We start from the raw sequence: 21313 nt of genomic DNA, 5'->3' as shown, positions 1-21313 counted from the left end.
AGCATCAGCATTGCCTGGAGCTGGAAGCCCAATTCCAGAAATCGGTCATATCCCTGATTCCGAAGAGTCGGAGATAAATACAAATCCTTCAATCATCCAAGGCCCTATTGGTGGGGTCCCTCACGAAAACAGAGATCATTGGCCCTACAATCCGACACCCCCACGATCTAAAGGAAATGCCATTCATGTAGAACCTAACATTGATGAAATTGAACCCCAAGGGCCTCTCACGGATCCTGCAAGCCCTATCCCCAGCGTAGATCACGGCCCGCCCTATTCCAACACCAATTTTAACGACCCATTTTACGGGACTGGTTATGGAGATGCATATCCTTCTGATAAGGTTGACCAAGGGCGAACGAGAGATTTATATGCAGACCATTTGTTAACTCCACTGGGAGTAAAGGATGAAGGTTACATATCGGGTGCAAACCCTCGCTCGCCAAGTCTTGCCATGTCTGATCCCAGAGGTAAGGTACTCGAATCCGTTGATAGTAAGACCCTAGAACTTACTCTTTTACCAGGCAGCGATGACCCCTTCACTGAAACACATAAACGACATTTGAGTGGCTATTCCCATGGCATGGCCTCCCCTCTTTACGACAGTTCTACCGGTCATGGAATTGATAGGATTCAGTCGAAGGACATAGTGGCACTAATGGATCATGTGTGTATACCGGTTTATGTGTTTTATATTTTCCCGGTTCTATGCTTCTGGTGCTGACTCTTGAACTAGCTCACCGTTCGTGACGCCCAGCGAAATGCTCGAGATACAGAAATCCTGGTGACTCTTGTGCGGAGTGCAGCGGAAATGCGTAATTCCTTCGAGAACATGAAAAAATTCATTGCCCAGCAAGATGAAATGATGATAGATGCGAATGTAAAACAACATGATCGTACTCAAAAGGTCGTTGGTGGACCTCGACCTCAGCCGCTTGGCATTGCACGAACCCCCCGTCACACTACTGCCGACGAAGATGTTGAGCGATCAAAGAGAAAAGGCGTTTTTAAACGGGCGTTGAAGGGTTTGAGTCTCAAAGGGTCGAATGATCTCACCAGGGTCGAAGACATGCTTGTTCATCTACTCCTCGAAGTGGAGGCTTTAAGAGCCTCTCAAGAGGGCCGGAGCCTGGGCACTGGAGTTGCCAACTCCAAAGAAAATTTCCATGAACCTGGTCAAGATGGATATGAGCCTGAAGGTCAAACTGGCACTTCGTCAACAGGAGGGGGCGACAAGTCTGGCTTTTCGAATTCCCCTCGCTTGGCTGGAGATATGAAAGCTGCAAGCAATCGGCGTGGATCGGACCACCGAATCAGTCCAGTCATGGAGGGTGACGAAGGCTTGGAGCCATTAACAGCCGATGAGCAAGATTTGCTGGACCAGCAAGCAGCTACTGACGCTCAGCTCATGGGCCACCCTAAAAGGGGCGGCTCTGCTCCTCTGGGCACTCCTCCACGAGTTCCTCTCGCATCTGGGGCGCTGAGCACAGACACGACCCCTAAAATGTCCAACGACAAGTCTCGAAAACACAAATCAAGCAGTTCGTCGTTTTTCCCAAAAATTTCCCGGTGGTCGAAAACAACTGCTTCGTCAATGGGCGAAAACATCCGCAATAGCATCCAAACTAGCCGCAAGGACCGATACTCCTCAGAGATTTCCCGATCTGGTTCGGATTTGGAACAGGATGGATATAATACTAATGACTATTACGACCCACACGGCGACGACAGATTACGGTCAAATATTAGTTTAGACCAACGGCAGGAGAACCGTCCCCCTTCCCCTCTGGTACCATCGCAGCTTTCAGAATATCCGAAATACCAGGCGCATAGGGATAGTCTGAATCTGCAGCATCCACAACCGCGCCAGGGACCCACAGATCGTTACCAATCCCAGCTGGAATCGCAAGCACAAACCTTTATACCCCCAGTAGTTCTCAACTCCGATGGCTGGGCATCCAATGCTAGCCTGGGACGGATGACCCCGAATAGAAAAGCGTCTGGTTCGGATGGTGGATATTCCGATAAGTCATCAACTTCTGGCAGACGAAATGCCCCTCAACGCCCTCCAAAGATCAAAGATGAAGGACCCTTAGTTCCCCAAAGACCGCCGCAAGGAAAAAGGGATGGACAGCTCACATATGCAGAACGTATGGCTTCTCGTGGTTCGCGCCACTCAAACTACGATCCTGTATGTCGCAGATATTGATTACTCGCCCCGATTTGTGAACTATTAAGCAGCTGACAGTGCATCTCTTGTTATATAGGCCAATGGATCACCTATTAGGTCGTCACCTAAGAACAACGCTCCTCAGCGAAAGCCCACGGGCCCGCGCCCTATCAGCAGCTCTGGATACCCTAAGCGACACTAAAATAGAGGAACCTCGCAACAAATTGATAACGATTACTATTAAACGATGATCTCGGTTTACATATTTTACCTATCCATTTTTCTCCTTTTCAAGCCGATCTCTAAACGGCTGGCTTCACCCGGGACCCTGGGTTGTTTGTTTTGCAGTCTGGGTTTTTGTTTTCAATTTTTTATAGCGACAATGGTGTTCCATGCGGTGTTACTGCTGCTTTCATTTACCTAATGCTTGATATCAATGGCGGTACGGAAATGATCCAGGCTCGAAAATTCCCTTTTCTATTATTGCTCTTGTTATATTTCGCCATGTAACTTCCCCTTTTTGTTTTTCCTGCGTTTTGCGATATTTCGTGAATTCTCTGCAATCATTACCTTATTGTCTTGATATGAACATCTCATTTGATCACATTTCTCTAACTTGTCCCATTGACCATCATTTGCTAAACCCAATTGTTAAATGACCCCTCCGTTACCATTTTGTCATTTCTCTCTCTTCAATTTCCCAATCCTGTGTCCTATCCTCTTGTCATTTTCTCAGATTTTATCGATGACCTTAGACTTCCCTAGTTGATCTTGGGAAATTTTTCATGCGGAAATAGAAAAATGAGACAAAGTCTGCTAATCCACTTAAACTCTTCAACATAATATTGCGTACCATCAATGTCAAACATTCCCCGATACGCGAAAAGGTATAGAATTGCCATGAAAACAAGAGCAGAATGAGATAGATGGTGTCGCGGAAACTGATGCAAGAGAGTGTATAGTACTTTCCTCTTATTTAACTCGGCCTTCTTTGAAGAAAAAAAGAAAAAGAAAAATTCCCTATTTATGAAAAGGAAGAGCTATGTAAACTCTGCAAAGCCCGGACATCAAACGCCCAAAAGCTCCGAACAGCTTGCGAAGTAGGTACGATAATAACGTGTGGGTATCTGTTTCGGAGTCCCTTTCCAGACACAATTCAACAGCTCGTCCCAATAAGTACGGCTCCCCCTCCTCTCCCTTCCTTGTTGATTTCCATTTCCTACTCAAAAAAAAAAAAAAAAAAAAAAAAAAAAAAAAAAAAGAAAGAAAGAAAGAAAGAAAAGAAAAAAGAACAAGAAATAAGGGGGACTCCTTCGGGGAATGACCTCAGACATTCGTAAGAAAGACAAAAGTAGTAGTAAAACAGATGATTGTTCCTGAGAAATCGCTACAAATCCAGAGACCAACCTATCCAAAAAAAAAAAAAAAAAAAAAAAAAAAAAAAAAAAAGGAAGAAGAAGAAGAGAAGAGGAGAAAAGAAAAAAATCAAACAATTGTTTAATTTGAATCTAATAAAATGGGACGCTTTACACAGCCGTGGAAGCCAGTGACGGACAATATACTTTTGTGGTTAAAAAAGAGGCGGAGATAGCAAAAAGGAAAAGTAACCGGGCCAACGTTGAGAATTTTCTTCATTCTTCAATTTGATTTCTTTTCGCCCTTTTCTTAAGACGCCGTAATCTTGCCCTCAAGGGTCATCACTATGCTCTGAAAACAGGCCTATCCGCATTCGGTGAGACTGAAGGAGGGGAGCTGTTAGTCTAGGCGTCTATTTTTGGGTAGGTTTTGTCAGCCGAATTTAACTTACGATTGGTAATTTCGGAATGACTACTCCCAGGACTGCCAAGAAGTTTATTATGAAGTAGGTCAGGTCATAGTGGGTGTAGGGGGTGCTGAGTAGGAAGAGGATAATCGGGACGCTGAGAAGGAACTTTTTTGCTGGTGTATACTGGTCTCCATTATCGATTTGCTCCCACATATTTAGGTTGTCATATGCCCCGGCGTTGAATTCGAACGGTACTCCTCGAACCCAATGAAACATGAGAAACGAACCAAACATATAACTGATATTGGTGAGCGTCCATGAAGTCTCTTGTGATACGCCTGGGATGATGTCGTAGAAAATCTTAAGAGCGATGATTAATACGAAATGGATAGTCCATGCACCTAGGAAGGAACTTTTGAGTAAGTTTGTGGTTTATAAGTTACAGCGTGAAAAATAGGTCATGTCTTCCTTCACGTCACTGGCTAACTCTCTCCAGCTACTCCGATCCAAAACCAGAAATCTCGGTTATTCAGGAAGTAAAGATGAAATTTCTCACCTTTCGCATTAACCCAATTGGCATTTAGGTTAGGTAGGGCAGCCTGATCACTGGTATGCTCTATCGACTCTGGAGGCTCCTGGTAGATGATGCTACTTGACCGTCTCCTCCGCCCCGTTTTGGTCTCGCTCATTGTGGAATCAGGTCTGTTGCCGGAGTCGAGATCGGGGGAAAAGGAGACAGTCCGGGGAACTAGAAGTGAAGACAGTTTGGCGGTATTGTGTTGAGCCGGTTGCAAAAATATGGGTCAAGAATGCATGCGAAGAGAGGATAGGAATATACAAGGAATATTACAACTATCAAGTTTTGTAGAAGGAACTGCTATATGGTGCTGCTGCCTTGGAATATATAGGAACTTGTCTGGACTTTGGTGTAATAATACGGGTTTTCTATAATACGAATCGAGGACGGCCACCAAGAGCTCCGCAAGCCGGTCAAAGAATATTTGGAGAGGTGGGAGAAGCGGGAGCTGAACTTGTGGGAGGAAGAGGAGGAGCGCAGCGCGCGGTGTACGGAACTGCCACCAGAAACGGGGATCGAGCACTTCCGAGAGAAACGCAATAGCAGACCAAACAGGCTTGGAAGCACAGCACAGCACGAAAGAAGGCCTAGGAAGTCATTATCGGAGAGGAGTGGTGCTGCAGCCGGTAGACGGTGGAAACGATGGCGGACATGGACGAAGAACACTCGACTTGGACTTCAACAGATAGACAGATAGATGTTTACGGAGAGTCAATCGTCCACGGTTGAAGCTGATGAAGCACCGAATGCGGCCCAGAGCCAGGCTTCGTCATCTGACTAGCGGAAAAACATTACACCGACAGCCTCCTGCCGTTGTGCCAAGCCAATCGACCCATTATGTAATATCGCCAAGTCATGTGGCCTGGATTTTCGCGGTTTCCGAGTTTTCGTTCCTGGCCAGAAAAGTCATTTAACCACTGTATACAAAATCCCGAGTTCAGGCTTCCGTTTTTCAATTGGGCGACGTAGCCCGGGGGTTGTCACGGCTGCCATACGCTGTATCTATAGCTATCCAGGCTGATCTAAATCCAATTCCAACCCTGGAAGCTTGGGGCTTCCCCCGCCCAACCTGCTGCAAGAACATGTCTGATGATGATTGCGACTCGCGCACAGCTTCTGTTGGTTTATTGAAGGCCCGCCGCAAGCACGCATTCTCCGAGTCTCAAAATTCATCCTCAACTGGGAATTCTGGCAGGCAGTGTTCCAGAAAGGATCATACGTTAGGTCGTCGTGACCTTCAGAACTTTGTCCCTAAGGGCGCTTCATTTACTGCTTCATCCCTTACAGTTGATTGCGAGTCTAGTTCGGGTCCCGATACTGCCATGGAGGATAATCGCGGTGAAAGCACAACTACAGACCTCGCCCCATCATCTGTCTCTCCTCCTGCGTCGCGAGGAATGGCACCGGCAATGAATTGGAACAAACTTGGTAATGGTACCGTTAGAACGGCTCTTCGTGGGCGGCGCCAAGCGGATACGGCTGGTTCCGCTGCAGCAGCTTCATTTGAGGCTATTAATGGGAATTACTGGCGCAGTCGGGGTGCGTCTCTTTCGTCTACAGGGAGTGATACCGGTGGACATCATCCCCGATTGCAAGGCCAACGGCAAAGCCATTCCGAAACGGATGCTTCTCAAAGTAAACCTCATATCGGAACAAGTTTAGGTCCAACGACCTTCTCTGCGGAGTTTTCCGATACGGATTCTGAACAGGACACGGATGGAAACAATGATATTGTTCTTAACTTGACTGGTCCTCCTCAAATAGATGATGGGGTTCCAGCCACTGAAAAGCTACATGGTCGGAAAGATGAAATTGCTTTCAGAAATGACGGCCAATTGCAAGTTGGGGAATTTAATGGAGAGGAACTTAGCGTACAAAACGGCTCGAAACCCCCCATACAAGTTGGTGACGAAATACCACAAAATCAGGTTTATCCTGACATTGATACTGGGAGGGCCATGTCTGAAGGCCCAAAGGCGGAGGCAATTCGTTTGTTCCGCGCAAAGTACCATTCAGATCCTACCACCCTCGCTGATCTCACTCGTAATGATTTCGAGACTCAAGCTAGGTATAGGTTTTTCGATTTGCCACTAGAGAATGTTGACCTCAGTCTACCCATAACGTGTATTGATTGTATGAAGGAAGGCCATCTTGCGGACGTTTGTCCTAGGAAGGAGGTATGTTATCCCTTTGGCACTCTGTGTCTATCTTGGGCGGTGTGATTCCATTTCGCTTCTCCCAGGAGAAGCAGCTCTCGATCATTTCTGACATTGGACGCAGTGTGAACATTGCGGAGCATGGGATGTTCACGAGAGTCGATTTTGTCCTTCCCAGCGAAGATGCCAACGTTGCAGGGAACGGGGTCATGACGCAAAGGCTTGCACCTCTGCTTTGAAAAGTTCAGCTGTCGAAGACCCCTGTGATTTTTGTGGTTCCAGTGACCATACTGAGTGCGAGTGTGACTTGATATGGAAGCTCCCCAAGCGAAACCCAACCTCAGGCCGCATATTTGTTTCCATATCTTGCTGTCACTGCACAAGCAGTCGACATTTGATCGGAGATTGCCCTACACGCACCTTCCCGCTGAACTCCTCATCCTTCAGCCTTAAACATTTTGACCCAGCAATGACTTCCAACCTGAACACTTTCCCTGTTGCTATTTCTGGCAAGGGAAATAATAATCAGAATAACCCTGATTACAGGATCAGAGGCCGTGCGAGCGCCCGATCATCATCTGTCGAGAGTGATGGAGGTTTCGGGCGACCAGATAGTTGGACCCCAAGGATAAACCGTTCACCCCCACATAGACGCATTCGCTTTAGCAGTGGAATTGGACGTGGCAGATTTCTTGATGATGATACACGTCGCCCTCAAGGTTCAGGAAACGCGCCCCATAATCCCAACGATTACCACCGCGGATATAGAGAACGAGATCAATATTTCGGTAACAATACCCGCCAACGCTCTTTGTCGCCTACCCGACTTCCAATCCATAAAAGTAACGGGGCAAGTAGTCGGCAACCTAGGGGCAAAGGCGGCGGTGGCGGCGGTGGTGGTCCCCGAGGTCGTAGCAGAGGGGCCAAGGGGGGTTTAAATCGGGAAACATACCGACCTAGGCCCAGCGCGGCTCAGAAAGAGTGGGACCGCCATAGACCCTGAAAACTACCTCGAAGGATATAAATACTGTCTTGACGTTTTGCTGAATGTGCCGTGGCGTGTTTGCATAAATTAGACGCCCATTCTATTTCCTTCCGTTGGGGTACCTACTGGACAACAACCATCCGGGTTTTGTGTTCGAATACTGGGGAATATGTATATACTAAGTAATAATATCACTAGAAATAAGGATATAAATAATATATCACGAAATTATATCCAGGGATTATTATCTCTAATCTAAAAATATATATATCGCATCTATAACCACACGTTTATCACTGTTCATTGACCCACTCATCATCATCATCTTTGGGATTCTCTGCAGGATCCGCGACGCCATCCTCCAAGATGGAAATTATGTCGTCTAGGCGCTTAACCCATATATGCGTATGTTCATGCTCCTTCAAGGCTCGATTGTGATCATTTAGTAACAGGATCGTGGCAGCGCCTGCTAGGTGGCCTGCTGTCATGTCGTCAAGGCTGTCACCGACCTAGATATTGTTACCGCATTTTTAAGCTACGCGCTTCTTCCATTATTTCAACCTGGAAGATGACGATGATGATGGTGATGTCGTTTGGTAGGTGTATGTTTCTTCATGGTATATAAAGGATGAAGGGCCGGGGAAAGAGCTGCCATTTTCTCAGAAATTAAGTTCGTATAGTTACATACCATGATCAAATCTTCTGGTTTAGTGCCCCATTCTTTGGCTATATGTAAAATCCCTGCCGGATCTGGCTTTGGGAGGATGTCTGGAGTATCGCGGGTTATGATTGGGAGAAACTCATGTGTTGGGAGGTGCGTTGCTAGAAGGTGGTTTACGGGTGTTCTGTGAAAGAGTTCCAATCGTCAAATCATAAATCATACCATGCAAGACTAGCAAGGCGTTTACTGGTGGTCAGGGATGCCGGTAACGAACTCGAAATTCCGGGTACATAACGCCCGCTTCAATGCCTTTGACTGCAGATAATCCATCAATTCTAGAAGACCAGGCTGAGGAACTTGCTTGACCATAGCTTCCCGTTCGATGTTTCTAATTCTTGTGATAGCTGCGGTGCGATCTTCTTGCGTTGGCAGGCTGCGGATATGCCCAATGATATCAACGGACTTATCAATCCCGAGCGCGGAGCTTGAATCGTCGCCTGTCAGCTGGAGAGCTGTTGATACTCCCATTTCTTTATGTTCCTGGGAAAAAAAGGAATAAGGAAAACATACCGCATCTCTTGGAACATATAGTTTTGCGGTAGACTAGTGATGTTCATCAGTATTCATTCTATGAGAGTCTACAGATCTGTACATGGCGATTTGATGCCACCAGGCCCTCCCGCATTCCTGTTTGAATTTTGGGATTTACGGGATAGATATTCATGAATAATAAAACGGGAGGGCAATTGATCAAGTACCATAATGTCCCGTCGACATCAAACACAACACCCTTCAAAGTGGCCTTGTTGCCTTCATTACTTGCATCAGGCCGAAGCGGCGCAAACCTCCATGGTCGCAGGGATGAGCTGACTGCTGCTGACATGACGCGGGTGGGGAGCATGAATCTAAATAGCAGGAGTAAATGAAGCCGTTTTCTGGAGGTAGAGATTAGAGAGTATCTGCTGGAAATAACGTTTATTGAAAAGGATACGATTTCGCAACGATTGTGGCCTTTGATGAGGGAACTCTGATAAGATATGGTTTCTAGCCTGTAAAATAGCAATAACTTAAAACGAAACCAGTCAACTTTACCCGCGCGCGTGTTCTTCTCGGACTCCCACAATTACACTCGATCATCCAGACCATGGAGTCCCAAAAAGCCCCGAATCAACCCAAGGCCCCGGGATACCGGCATGCGAAGCCTCTTCCTTTCGAATTAGCCAGACATTGCAACATTTACTTTGAAGAAAAATTGTGTAAGCTTCCCCCCGTTCCCCCGTTCCCCCCAATGGTGAGTAACTAATAAAAGATCCGCGCTTTGTAGACCATCAAGCTCTCCATCTCCTCCTAAGCCTGCTCTCGTCAAGTACTATCACGTCTGGCCCTGCTTTCGTACCGACAACCCACCAACTTGCAGTCGCAGCAACTCTGGTTGTCCATCCCTCCACCACCACTCTAGCAAAATCGCGGGAGGCTGCAAACGCGTCGAACACCGCTTTGCAACTTTTACGCCTCACCAACAAATTGGTGGGACCATTGGCTGCACAATTTGGTATTGCATTTTCTTTTACGCGCTTCTCCTCCACACGCCATGGGGGTCCGCGTCGCAAAGATGGTGATGGTGAGGACACCAGCGGTACAAGCCCAGACTCGGACACGGCTCTTATCAACATGGAACTTGCACACCGTGGATCTCTCTGGTTTCGATCTGAAGATTTCTGGTCTGCTGTTGGATGGGCTTTCAATTGTTCCGTTCTCCACCCCAAGCGGTGGTCTAGATGGCGGGTCTGGTTGGAGCTGATGTGTGATGTGTTGGAAGACGACTGGACTGAGAGAGAAAATAGCTCAAGAAATGGGGCGAAACTCTCGCCTTCCAATAATATTCTCCGCCAGAGCTTAATTTTTAAATATATTTCGGGCACCTCGGGAGTGTCTGGTCAGCATCGAAGGATCGTTCGAGCTATCTTTGCAGATGGGAGTCAGGTTTCGCTGAACGAGTTTAAGGAGGTGTTCCGCAACGAATCAAAGGATCCAGAAAAAGGCAAGGATCATTTGAAAAAACGTGAAGCTGATGTGAACATTGACGAGGATATATATGGAGACTACCTTGGAGGAGACGAGGATGAAATTGACGAAGAAAATGACACTGCTTGTACAAGGAAAACCAGGCAACTTCGTCTAAAACGATCAAAAACTACGGCTTCAGCTCCAATGTCGGACTCAATCGAAGAGCTCAATATGCATCCTTCGTATAAAGCCTCAGGAATCACATATTATAACCAAGGGACACCCTTAGGTGACCTGTCATCCATTGCGCTTCGACAGCGACTTATGCAGATCTTATCCCGAGTTTCAGATGCTCTGCCAGAATTTTATATGGCAGTGGAGCATTTGTATCAGCTTTTCGTGGAATTTGTCCGTCCATTACCCCTCCCTACGTTTCAGCTCCTAGTATCATGCCCGATGTTGTCGAATTTTACAGATGACATGCGAAGCACGTTGTGCAGGATGGCGCTCTCGCTTTTACTACACCGACCCTCTAATTCAGAACAGGCGTACATCAACCAAGATATCCTAGAGAAATATTATCTTCCATATGCTGCTTACACGAACAACGCTATCGAAAATGCCAAAATATCGATCCTCCTAGAGACCTTACTACTTCTACTGGCCTCTAATGGCATGTTAAACGCTCGGCAATCTTTGAGAGATGCAATCGAAACGGGAATTATGGCTAGAGCTGATAAAGCGCAGAGCGACGTCAAAAAAACCCAAGATAAAATGAAATTGGATGAAATTGGTTGGGCTTGGCTGATTGCAAGCGGCGAACGAATGAACTACCTGGTGAACAACTTATTATCATCGGTAAAGGATGAGCAAATCGTCACTAAATAAACTGCGCTATTTTTTAAGTTGTTATCTATGGTCCTAATCTACATCTATGGTCCTAATTGTGGTCGAATATTGAAGCCGCAAGTCTCGAGTTGGCAACCTATATTTCCGCCTACTAAAACAACAAACCAGGGCGGCGTTTTCTTCCGGCTTCTTCATTGCATCAGCGGAAATTTTTCCTCTAAATATGCGCGTTCGTCGCCTGAGGTATCCAAAAAGGAAGGAAGAATTGATATGCCCTTTCCCAAACCGCATATAAGCTTCGGTTGAGCTTCTTTTAGCTGATCCAGGAAAATCCCCCAAATTTCTTCCCCGGCCGTGGATAGTTTCTCAGGCTTGACAATTTCGATTTTTCGACTCTCACACGAGGCTCTGGCTTCCATTAGATCCATCATAATCATCCATTCTTCGTCTGTCAACCGGGAGCGTACTGCTTGGCTCGCTGAATCTGTTTGCTGGATTCTGCCGTTCGTGTCTGCGGCACGTATAGCGTCAGTTGGCATTGCGGTTTCGGGGAGTTGCAGCTTCCACTCGATAAGCAAAGCTCTATACAGATTGCCTTCTACCCAGGAAACAATCCAGCTTTCGGTTCGTTTATTTCCGAAAGCCAATTTCCATTTCTGCAACATGATCTCCTCTTTGGCTTTGACCTCTCCTTGCACTTCCTCGAGCAATTTAAGCGGTCGAGTGCGTTACCCTTAGCGGCTTTGTATATCTTCACCCTCAGATCTTGCATTGTTTTAGGGCGCTCGAATCGATTTCGAAGCCATCCATTGTCGTCGATTCCTCGCTTCATTTCTTCAAATCTCTTTTCGTGGAAAAGCGCGCAGACCACTAACGCGATTTGATTGAAGTATTCGAGTTTAAGTGGTGCCAAAGGGACATATATTTCATTACCGGATATGATGCTCCATTCCAATGACAGTGTCTCCTTGACTATGGCCGCAAGAATTGCTCGTTTACGCTCGTCAAACAATCGGTGAAAACTTGACGCCGCGAGTGGGAGGTATTGCAGCAAAGTCCTGACACTGGAAATATTTGATAATGTGAGGACATGGATTTTTATATCGGCTGGTAGCCTGCTGAGACGGCAGTTAGCTGCCACCTCATCTTGAAGCTCTCTATTTGTTAGCTGTGCTTTCCGCATCCGGGAGTTTCTCAGCCGTTCGAGGCTGTCAAATATTGGCATTTTTATGTGGCTTTCGATGACGGCAAAATCTCTATCTGAGAGATGACCAAATTTCAGATGAGTGCGCTAGTCAAACACGTCCTCGTAGGTAAATTCAATTTAGGTATAACGGCAGGGGTCGCGGGGAGACCGTTTACCACTACCAGTGAGGTTGTCAGCTGCTGGATGAAGACCCTGGAATGATGGAGAAAAACCTTACCAGCTAAATGGTAGAAAATACTTAGTTTGCAAGATTTAGAAGATATTGATATAAAAAACAAGTGCATGCCGCATCAGCTCGCGTATTAAAGAGTGAGGTATTCATAAGACGACTACATGCTACTGTGTCCCTTTTTGTCCCGTTCACTTTCTCTGAAATCCCCTACCAGTACATGCCAGTCTCCATTGCTGGGGAACAAAGGAAAAAGGCCCAAGGTATGAATGTCTTTCATTACCATCCCATTCCCCCGGGCTTGTATCCACGCTTTTAATGTTAAAAGAAGCATAAGTTGATTGGCGGATTTCCCTTCACCTCGAGTATTTTGACTTTCTCATGAGTTGAGCCCACCCGCAAGCACTACGCTGAAGCTACTCCACGAAGACCCGCCAATGCTATAAAGGGCCTTGTCCTTTGCCCCGGTTCTTTCCGGCTACAATACACTTCGGACTGGAATGCGATCGATCAACAGGGCATTCAATTGAATTTACGTGAAGAAAGAGTTTTCAGTTCTAAGAGACCGTTCCAGAAAACAAACATCTTTGATGGCTGATTGGAGACTCGGAAATTTTGGTGGCTTCCTTGTTGATCAACGAGTCTTTGAAGGTGGAGCCAAGGTCCCACTAACTTTTATTCCTTTTTAGCTAGGATCCTGATCTGGGGTAGTTATCAATGTAGCTCGTTTTATTGTCGAAGCAAGGGTAGCCTTGGAAACGAGCAAATCGGTGTCGAGGTGATCTCAATATTGTATGCAGCGTAATACGACCTGCACGAGGTTTCTCCTGGCGAGATGACTATTTTTTTCCCCTGGTTAGAAAATTCTGCACGTTATCATTGGCTTTTTGATTTGATTTCCAAAATTTAACGAAAGATGGCACTGATGTCAGAAATCATGCGAACCATATTCTTTGATAGGATTCACACAGAAACCTCTTTGCCTCCCGATTTGAGAAGATTATACTTTCAAACATTGGGCTAAAGTGCTATTTTTATTGTGAAAACATGCTGAAAGAGCACGCATCGCGTCGGATATGCGTGTTTGGAGGAAATTACGTGGAGAGACAATATTCGACGACACGCAGAATGGAATTTCTGGATAAGTAGCTGACGGGCTAGTACCTAGTCACAAGGAGCCTAGCAAGTTGATTCCTTTTGAAAATAAAAAAATCCCGTCTTTCCTTGTGTCTAAACTCAGCGTTCAGGGTCAGCGAGCGAAATCTATCCTTCAGACCCTGGAGGGTAATCGTTTTGACTCGAGCCTTTGACTACGGAAACAAAAGACGCAATAATAATTCAAATTTAAACCCTCAAAGGTTGGTGCAGGTGACTGAAATGGTTCATCGACTGAATCAGATCTCATTTTGGATACGATTTTGGCAGAATAAAAAAGAGAAATGGACAGAGGTTGGATCTTTTGATCTAAGTTATCCAATAAACCACTACATATACACTTTCCAACCCGCGACTAGGTTAGTTTATGCTTATCAAATGCTAAGTTGTCCGTACTATAATTAATCTTATTTCTGGTAGTACGGTAAGATGGATAGCGAGAACACTCAATATGCCTGTCAATGCGCCGAATCTTTGCTCCTAGCATATGAAACGTACCATAACCAGCGCATGTCATTCGTATGCTGGTACTATCAGGCGTTTGCTTATTTTCCCTCAGGCGCAAGTTATCTCTTGGAAACAACCACGAACGCAATTGTAATTCATGGCGATAATTAAAGCGTGTACCCATTGGCTTCGTGGATCTCCACTCCTTCGAATCTGGCGTGGATGGCATTTTTTGCCCTTTGAACATAGTATTTGATAAATGTTTGGATCCCCTTTCCATCTAGTGGTTCAGGAGCGGGTCTGTTTCCAGCAATGGTCAGGTTACTGCTGTAGACCGCCGAACAACCTTCTGCCAGTGGACTTTTCCCTCTGTTGTCGGGCCCAAAGTCCACAATTGACAAAGGCAAAACAGTTTTTGGCATGGCCAACATTAGTGCCTTCTTTCCACGTGTTGATTTGCGTATCATTATATGCCCCGGGACATTGTTGAATCCTCTAGTGCCGGGCCAAACAAAACTGTCCTCCTTGATCAGAAACGTCTTTAGAATTAGTAATATCCCCTTAACGATTGGAAGAGGGACATGATAAGAATCACAAGATATCTAGTTAACTGCACCAAAGAATACGTTTTTGCAAAATGATATTGCAAATCTGCATTGCACTTTGGAAAGTTTTCCATATTTGTATTGTCCAGATATAGCGAATACCAGGCGCCGCTTCCAGAAAGAGAGGATCATAAACTGCCATCAAACTTGTCTTACGATGCCCGAAATATTATACTACTGAGCCTGCAGAGAGGCTTCGTCATCGCGCCCAACAGTGGGCATCTTGGACGGAAATTCGGAAGAACGAAGTGACAAGGGGACCGTGCAACTTTGATGGAGTATGCTTAAACCAAAGAGTTCGGGTATGCTAAAACCCACGCCTCGAGGCCCACTCGCGACGGATGGATAAATGTGGGGTGGAGGGCGTTTGCGGGGGTGATCCGGAGATTCCCCACTAGCTAGGAACGACCCTGCCCAAAAAGCCCCAAGCTCATCCAGGTTCTAAGACTGTGGACTTCTGGTTATTTTATCTCAGCATGCTCGGCCTCTCTGGTCTGAATGTAGGACAGCGCATATCAAGCTAGAAGAACACTAGCGGAGTCACCTGAGGTGTCAGACGACTTGGAGTCTCAGGTTCAAATTTCTAAATAGAGATGTCACCCAAAGACGATAACTGGCACGTTTGATATAATTGATAGATAGGGTAGAATAGCGGATATCGGCAACCAGCTCACCTATGCGTAGCGCAAGATGCAAGATGCAAGTGAAGCGCAGTTTTCCAATTGATTCCTCGAAGACCAAGGTGCTTGCCCATATCACTGGCAGTTCGAGAAAATACCCAAGAAATGAGACAAATGAAGCCCCTTTTTTGTTGCATCTAACTGTGAGATGGAGTCCGCTTGCACGTAATCAAAAACCTATTGCCAAACTATAGGTTATAGTTTACCGCACATAACGCAAACACTCCAATGTGGCGTTGCATCTGTATCTTTTTCATCTTCCGCAGGTTGGATGGAGGACGGCAAATTCATCATTAGCTAGAAACTTAGACTAATAGGTTACGGAAATATCCTCAGTTGAAGTCAAGAATTAGCCCCAAAACATATGTCATGGTTATAGTTAGTCCGCTTAAGAAGAAATTTGGAGACATCCAGGACGGTTCAGTCGGCATCGCACTCGCCCCTCAGACCGTATATTTTGCGGGGAAGGTCTACGGGTCCTACGTCCGCTCTCCTGGTAGACGACGGGGCTTTAAGAACTCCACTGCGCATCCATTGTTAGAGTAGAAAACAAGCACTGATTTTAGGGTTCAATTTCACACAAAGAGATAAACACAGCAAGTAAACCGATTTTTGAATCCGATATGGCCTTCCTTGCAAAAATGAGGTGTGGTGCAATCCCACTCATTCGAGCCACTCATGAAATGGCACCACAGAGAGCAGTACCGCGAGTTCCAGTGTGTTTTGGAGTAGCTGCAACGACGCCGTATGGCGATAAATGGCCAGGTCATAAACGGGAAGCTTCTTCGATATCAACAAAGCAATCTGTAAACCTCAGTTCGTCGATCGCCTCCAAACTCTCGCTTGATGGAAAAGTCACGGTCATCACAGGTAAGCTGCAGAAAGACTTCCCTAACAAGTGCCTGTAATCGTGTTAACATTCTTGTAGGAGGCAGTAGGGGAATTGGATTGGCCCTTGTTGAAGCAATGGCTGGTCTCGGTAGTGATGTCGCCATTCTCGACATTATGGAGCCTCAGGTGGATATAGAAAAGCTGCAGAGCCAGTACAGCACTCACATAAAACACTTCAAGTCCGTTGCGACCGATATCATTTCATTGGCCACCGAATAAATGCTGACATTGAGGCGGGGCAGAACCGATGTAACGCAAAAGGGGAGCTTGGAGAATGCGTTTTCTGCAGCAACAAAAGAGCTTGGCCACATCGACAACTGGTAAATGCAGCCCAGATTCTCGAATCGTGGACATTTTGTTGACTGTTCCTGATATAGCGTAACTGCAGCGGGCCTTGCATTGGACAAACCCTTCCTAGAATATGGGTGGGAGGAATCCCGGCGCATACTTGATGTCAATGTAAGGCTCTGAAGGCTGATTTCCCATTCTCTACGTTGATGACAGGTAGCCTAGAAGTAGGGGGTTAACCACCATAGGTAATCGGTTCATTCTTTTCTGCTCAATTGGCAGCCCGCCAAATGATGGAACAGGGGAACGGCGGCTCCATCGTCATGATCTCATCCATGGCAGGCCACTGTGCTATGCCATCGCAGCGGGTTTCCATCTATGGTGCATCGAAGGCAGCAATTAAGTTGCTTGGGAAAGCCCTGGGGGTTGAAATGGCACCTCACAACATTAGGGTCAATACGCTCTCTCCAGGATACATTGCTGATGGAATCAATGGGGAGTTCAGCGACCTTGAGGGGGTTGTTAATCGGATTCCGCCCATGGGGCGTATTGGCCAGCGGGACAATCTCACGATGGCAGTAGCGTACCTGTTGAGTGAAGGGGCTTCGTACACCACAGGGGCAGATATAGCCGTCACTGGAGGCTTGCACAATGGTAGAATAGAACTCTGAGCTTTTAAGGAGAGTGTGCTTGTAGCGAACGCTGAGTTTAATTGCCTTGTTTTGGGATTCATGGTAGTGTAGGTCGATGGATATCCAGTGGAGGTGGTTTATACCATGTAACTAGAGTAGAGTAGGCAGAATATAATCTAACTCAGTTCTTCTTTCCTACTCAACTAAATGCCCATTTCCTATGAAACTTCAATGAGAAAGTAACCAGTCTATAAGCGACCCGGTGTGGTAGACTTCAATAGCCAAAGTCACGAATGAAGGTAGGAGATGTCAGGGGTGTTTCCTCGAAGCCTCCACCTCTATTCAAGGCGTTAAACTCCGGCATTCGCGCCAACGACGATCTGTCATTCTCATCCTCCAGTCCACTAACTGCCAACTTATCTTCTAGATGACTACTTACCTCCTCACCTCCAGCACATAAAATTTCAAATGCCCCCATGGCTTGCGAGCTCGGATGATAGAGTCGTGTGAAGATAAAGGACTTTATCGTAGTCAATAATTTTGTTGCTGGGGTAGGATTGCAAAAAATGGCATGAGAATCGGAAAAGTGAGCGGGTTGGCGAGGGGATATTCAGTGGCAGAACTAGAGCTGCAAGTAACCATTCAGGGGCTCTATCTGGACCGTTCAAGTCTGCAAAGGCCCATAGATCTGGCCCTGCCGATATACAGCTCAAAAAAAGGTGAGTAATTTTCCAGTATTTTCCAAGGCTGGGAGCCAACTATGACGTCTCGTAAGCTAGGTTGGTGAGGGGTTTACCCAGATTGCCGTACAAGCCCTCCATGGAATCCTGGCCGTCAAAGACTAAGTCAAGAACCATACAGTCGACAGGCTGAGGGAACATTGCCGCAAATGCTTGACCAAGAAATGCCCCATATAAAGCCTGTGTACATGCTAACTCATCACTTCTCCAATAGAATCCGAAATATTTAAATCAATCGTACCCCACAACTTGTCGTCTTCGCGAAGGCACAGCGATCCGCACCATGTCTCGGGAGACAAAAGTGGTACTGAGAAAGCTCCCTTTGCTGTTTTGTGTTTCGTAACATTTCTCCGCCACATACGTGCTGTCGTCCCAGTCTCCCTCCCAACGTTGAACATAGCTAGAAAATTTCGATGTGCGACACCATTTCGGCGGTTCGCATTTACTGCTGACGGTGGTTTAGTCCAATTAAGACCACACGAGAAGGGTATACTTCGGCCAGTGCCAGTACTTGAGCGTTAACAGCCTCTATGAAGGAAAGCAAAAAGAAAACCGAATAGGTCATACCGAGGATCAAATCCAATCAGATTGTATTGACCCCCAAGAACCCTAGATCAAATTGCGTGATGCGGAACACAAAACATCGTCCTTGAAACTAACGTATTACAAATGTGGCCTTTATAGGAGCATCTTCGACTCCAGACCCACCTGGTCCAACGGGGGAAATAATACACTCCAGAGGACAGGCTTCTTTTGTAGCGCCGATCTTGAGCAATCAATTGGAGCATAATTTCTTCGGAGCCATTGGAGTTTGAGTAATCGAGGGGCACTGGGAGCTTGACACAGTTGATTGGAAGTTATATTAAACCCAGATCAATTCCTTCCAATCTACAAGACGCCCAATTCAATGTCGATGGCCGCTGCTCCTGACCATGGCCTCTGAAAGGGAAAACTCCAATGAAGTGTTACTTAAAGAGAATATATCACGGACAAACAAATTAACGAAGAAAAAAAAAAAAAAAAACTGGAAAAACAAACGGGACAGATATGAGTAAATCAACTTACTTTTCAAATCATAGTCATCTCAATGGATTCACTATCTTGTCTGCATGGCGATATCAAGATCACAATTCCAACTAGCAAAATAGCATCCTTTCGGCTTTTACGCAGCTAAAAATTTCGACCGCGAGATCGTTTGCTAGCACAGCGAATGTGGCCGTGGAAATGGGAGCAATATGGTGGACGGTAAGGCTGGTTCCAATCTGAGGCGCTAGCCCGATTTAAAAATAGAGCAGGAGTTAAACCCAACCTCTTGTTATGCTAAGGACGCTGTTTTTGCTTGGAATATATTGACGTTGATCGAAAGTCGTGCGAACTGCGACAAGTGGACTCTGTAAATTGGCCCCTTTTTTTAACGCGGATGCTAAAGTTTTACGTGGAGTCCATATAAATTGATCAGTTCCGCAATGATGGAAACAAAAGATGGCTTGAAACTCATCGCAGTGATGCTTGCACCTTGACAGCCAGAGCTTCAGGTCCGCATTAATATTACGTTATAGGTGAGTTATTTTTGTTAGAAGCGACTGGTGAAGTGATATTGTTTGCCTTGCTTCAACGGAAGAGTGTTGTTCGTGTTTGCGAGCCAAACTCATTAAAGAATATGGATGATTGCTCCTGCATATTTGTATTAAAGCTCATTTAAATTCCTTTTTGATCTTTCTCTTGTCGTTTGCCTGGAAGATATGAAGAGCATGAGCGGGCAGTGTGACTACTCGTCAATTTCTTGCTTTAGGGCTTCATTAAATCAAGTTGACTTCGGATTTTAGCGTCTGTGGCTAATTCCTGGAATTTTCACTCCTGTAAATAAGGCTACAGGTGGAGCAGGAACTTCTCGAATCGGTCAATCGTCTTGAGATATTTTAACCAACCCCGTATCCAACGTAAACGGAACATATCCCATATTACAGGCTAAGCCGCCTTAGCAATGACCCAATGACGAACGGTGACACTCATGGCTGTTGAAATACAAAGCCTCTGCCGCCTTGCTTATCCATGGAGGACTATCCTCTCAAACCAACGAGCTATGGTTACTAGAAAGCGAGAACACACCGTGGCCATTGCCATAAAAAAATAGAGACAACTTCAGAGGCATGTTAAATACCGTAACAACAGTAATGGAAAGCTTTATCCATCATACCAAGCACTCGGTGACTGGGAGTATCTCCTTATCAAATTTTCTTGCCCTTACAGCCGTCTCAGACAAACCTGCTATAAGCTCAATAAAGGCCTTGTAATTCAAAATGCTAGATTTGAATGAATTGTGACTACATCACACGATTATTGAGCTGCATCTATAACAGAGTAATGTGTGGTCACGATTTAGACTACAGTGTTCAGGCGAATAAATCTCTTCATTACATCTTTTTTTTTCTTATCCAATCTTCCTGCAAGCTCCACCCCTGACCCATGACGCTGGGTACATTGTACTCATTAAATCTGAAGGAAAACCGGGATTCTTGCATCCTGTGCCGCGCCATAAGTCTTTCGAGTATGATTCTCCAGTTGGGAATTATGATGGCAGTGACAGGCTGACGAATAACAGATTGTGTTCTCATGTGTGGGTTCAGTCCAAATCTACTGTATGGCGTTAAGGTTGAAAAATCCGTTCTTTTTGTTCAGTCTCTTATTTATTATTTAACTTATAAACACAAAACTAACCAACAATTGCATATTATGAGAATCAGCCAGTCCTATCATCTAGGGGTGAAAAGATAACAAGCTATAAGCGGGGTGGAAAGAGATGATAGATACATGAAAGCATACCTTTTTTTAAACAAAAATTTGAAGTCAAGAAAACATGCATAAATATCGAGGGTCCAGTGCTAGATAGAAATATACCCGAACAAGTGGCACTATGATGAAGATAAAACAGAACAAAACATTTACAATGAAGCCGTTTTCGAAAAACTCTTTCAAGAACATTCAAGAACAAGGAAAGAGGAAAAATAAAGGGGGGTGGGGTCAATTAGTCAATATTTGCAAGAAGAAAATTTTTTATAGTGGTGAAACGTGCTGTATATATCGCTGGGGTAATCAAAATCGTATAACACTCAGTAAAAACACAGAATTTGGGATTCAGCTCCTAAGGTGGTGGGCGTGGACCGATGATTTGCCTCCTCGCACCTTCGAAAAGTCCGGGACCGCCCCTATTCTGGTTATCTCCACCCATATAGCCATATTGGTTCACGTCCCACGCACCCTCCCCAGGTGCCGCACCCGCTGTATTGACACCGCTTTCACGGCTTCCTTTGTTTGCTTCTGGCTCTCCT

The 21313-nt window shown here is 45.7% G+C and overlaps 7 protein-coding genes across 7 annotated transcripts; 5 read left to right on the top strand and 2 right to left on the bottom strand.

Annotated features, from left to right (window-relative positions):
• Positions 1-454: 454 nt before the first annotated feature.
• On the top strand, positions 455-2372 carry HCAG_07046 (predicted protein; the record flags this gene model as incomplete). Its single annotated transcript, XM_001537574.1, has 3 exons — positions 455-667; positions 737-2191; positions 2268-2372. The coding sequence occupies 3 exons, from the start codon at positions 455-457 to the stop codon at positions 2370-2372; spliced, it is 1773 nt and encodes a 590-aa protein (XP_001537624.1).
• Positions 2373-3835: 1463 nt separating this feature from the next.
• Positions 3836-4624, bottom strand: HCAG_07045 (hypothetical protein; the record flags this gene model as incomplete). The annotated part of the gene is made up of 3 exons (XM_001537573.1): positions 3836-3889; positions 3978-4336; positions 4492-4624. 3 exons carry the CDS (start codon positions 4622-4624, stop codon positions 3836-3838), a joined length of 546 nt encoding a protein of 181 aa, XP_001537623.1.
• Positions 4625-5594: 970 nt separating this feature from the next.
• Positions 5595-7671, top strand: HCAG_07044 (predicted protein; the record flags this gene model as incomplete). Its single annotated transcript, XM_001537572.1, has 2 exons — positions 5595-6689; positions 6793-7671. 2 exons carry the CDS (start codon positions 5595-5597, stop codon positions 7669-7671), a joined length of 1974 nt encoding a protein of 657 aa, XP_001537622.1.
• A 275-nt stretch (positions 7672-7946) lies between these two features.
• On the bottom strand, positions 7947-9215 carry HCAG_07043 (conserved hypothetical protein; the record flags this gene model as incomplete). The annotated part of the gene is made up of 5 exons (XM_001537571.1): positions 7947-8162; positions 8342-8498; positions 8589-8798; positions 8885-8917; positions 9073-9215. 5 exons carry the CDS (start codon positions 9213-9215, stop codon positions 7947-7949), a joined length of 759 nt encoding a protein of 252 aa, XP_001537621.1.
• Positions 9216-9458: 243 nt separating this feature from the next.
• HCAG_07042 (predicted protein) lies at positions 9459-11209 on the top strand (the record flags this gene model as incomplete). Its single annotated transcript, XM_001537570.1, has 3 exons — positions 9459-9570; positions 9639-10729; positions 10868-11209. 3 exons carry the CDS (start codon positions 9459-9461, stop codon positions 11207-11209), a joined length of 1545 nt encoding a protein of 514 aa, XP_001537620.1.
• A 4220-nt stretch (positions 11210-15429) lies between these two features.
• On the top strand, positions 15430-17283 carry HCAG_07041 (predicted protein; the record flags this gene model as incomplete). Its single annotated transcript, XM_001537569.1, has 7 exons — positions 15430-15495; positions 15770-15929; positions 16031-16303; positions 16362-16503; positions 16567-16644; positions 16702-16783; positions 16861-17283. 7 exons carry the CDS (start codon positions 15430-15432, stop codon positions 17281-17283), a joined length of 1224 nt encoding a protein of 407 aa, XP_001537619.1.
• A 721-nt stretch (positions 17284-18004) lies between these two features.
• On the top strand, positions 18005-18799 carry HCAG_07040 (predicted protein; the record flags this gene model as incomplete). Its single annotated transcript, XM_001537568.1, has 4 exons — positions 18005-18014; positions 18199-18288; positions 18448-18471; positions 18669-18799. The coding sequence occupies 4 exons, from the start codon at positions 18005-18007 to the stop codon at positions 18797-18799; spliced, it is 255 nt and encodes an 84-aa protein (XP_001537618.1).
• Between the last annotated feature and the right edge of the window lie 2514 nt (positions 18800-21313).

The sequence above is a fragment of the Histoplasma capsulatum genome, genomic scaffold, assembly GCF_000149585.1.
Source record: "Histoplasma capsulatum NAm1 scaffold_8 genomic scaffold, whole genome shotgun sequence".
Taxonomy (NCBI): Eukaryota; Fungi; Ascomycota; class Eurotiomycetes; order Onygenales; family Ajellomycetaceae; genus Histoplasma; species Histoplasma mississippiense.
This window is presented reverse-complemented; position numbering and strand designations above follow the sequence as displayed.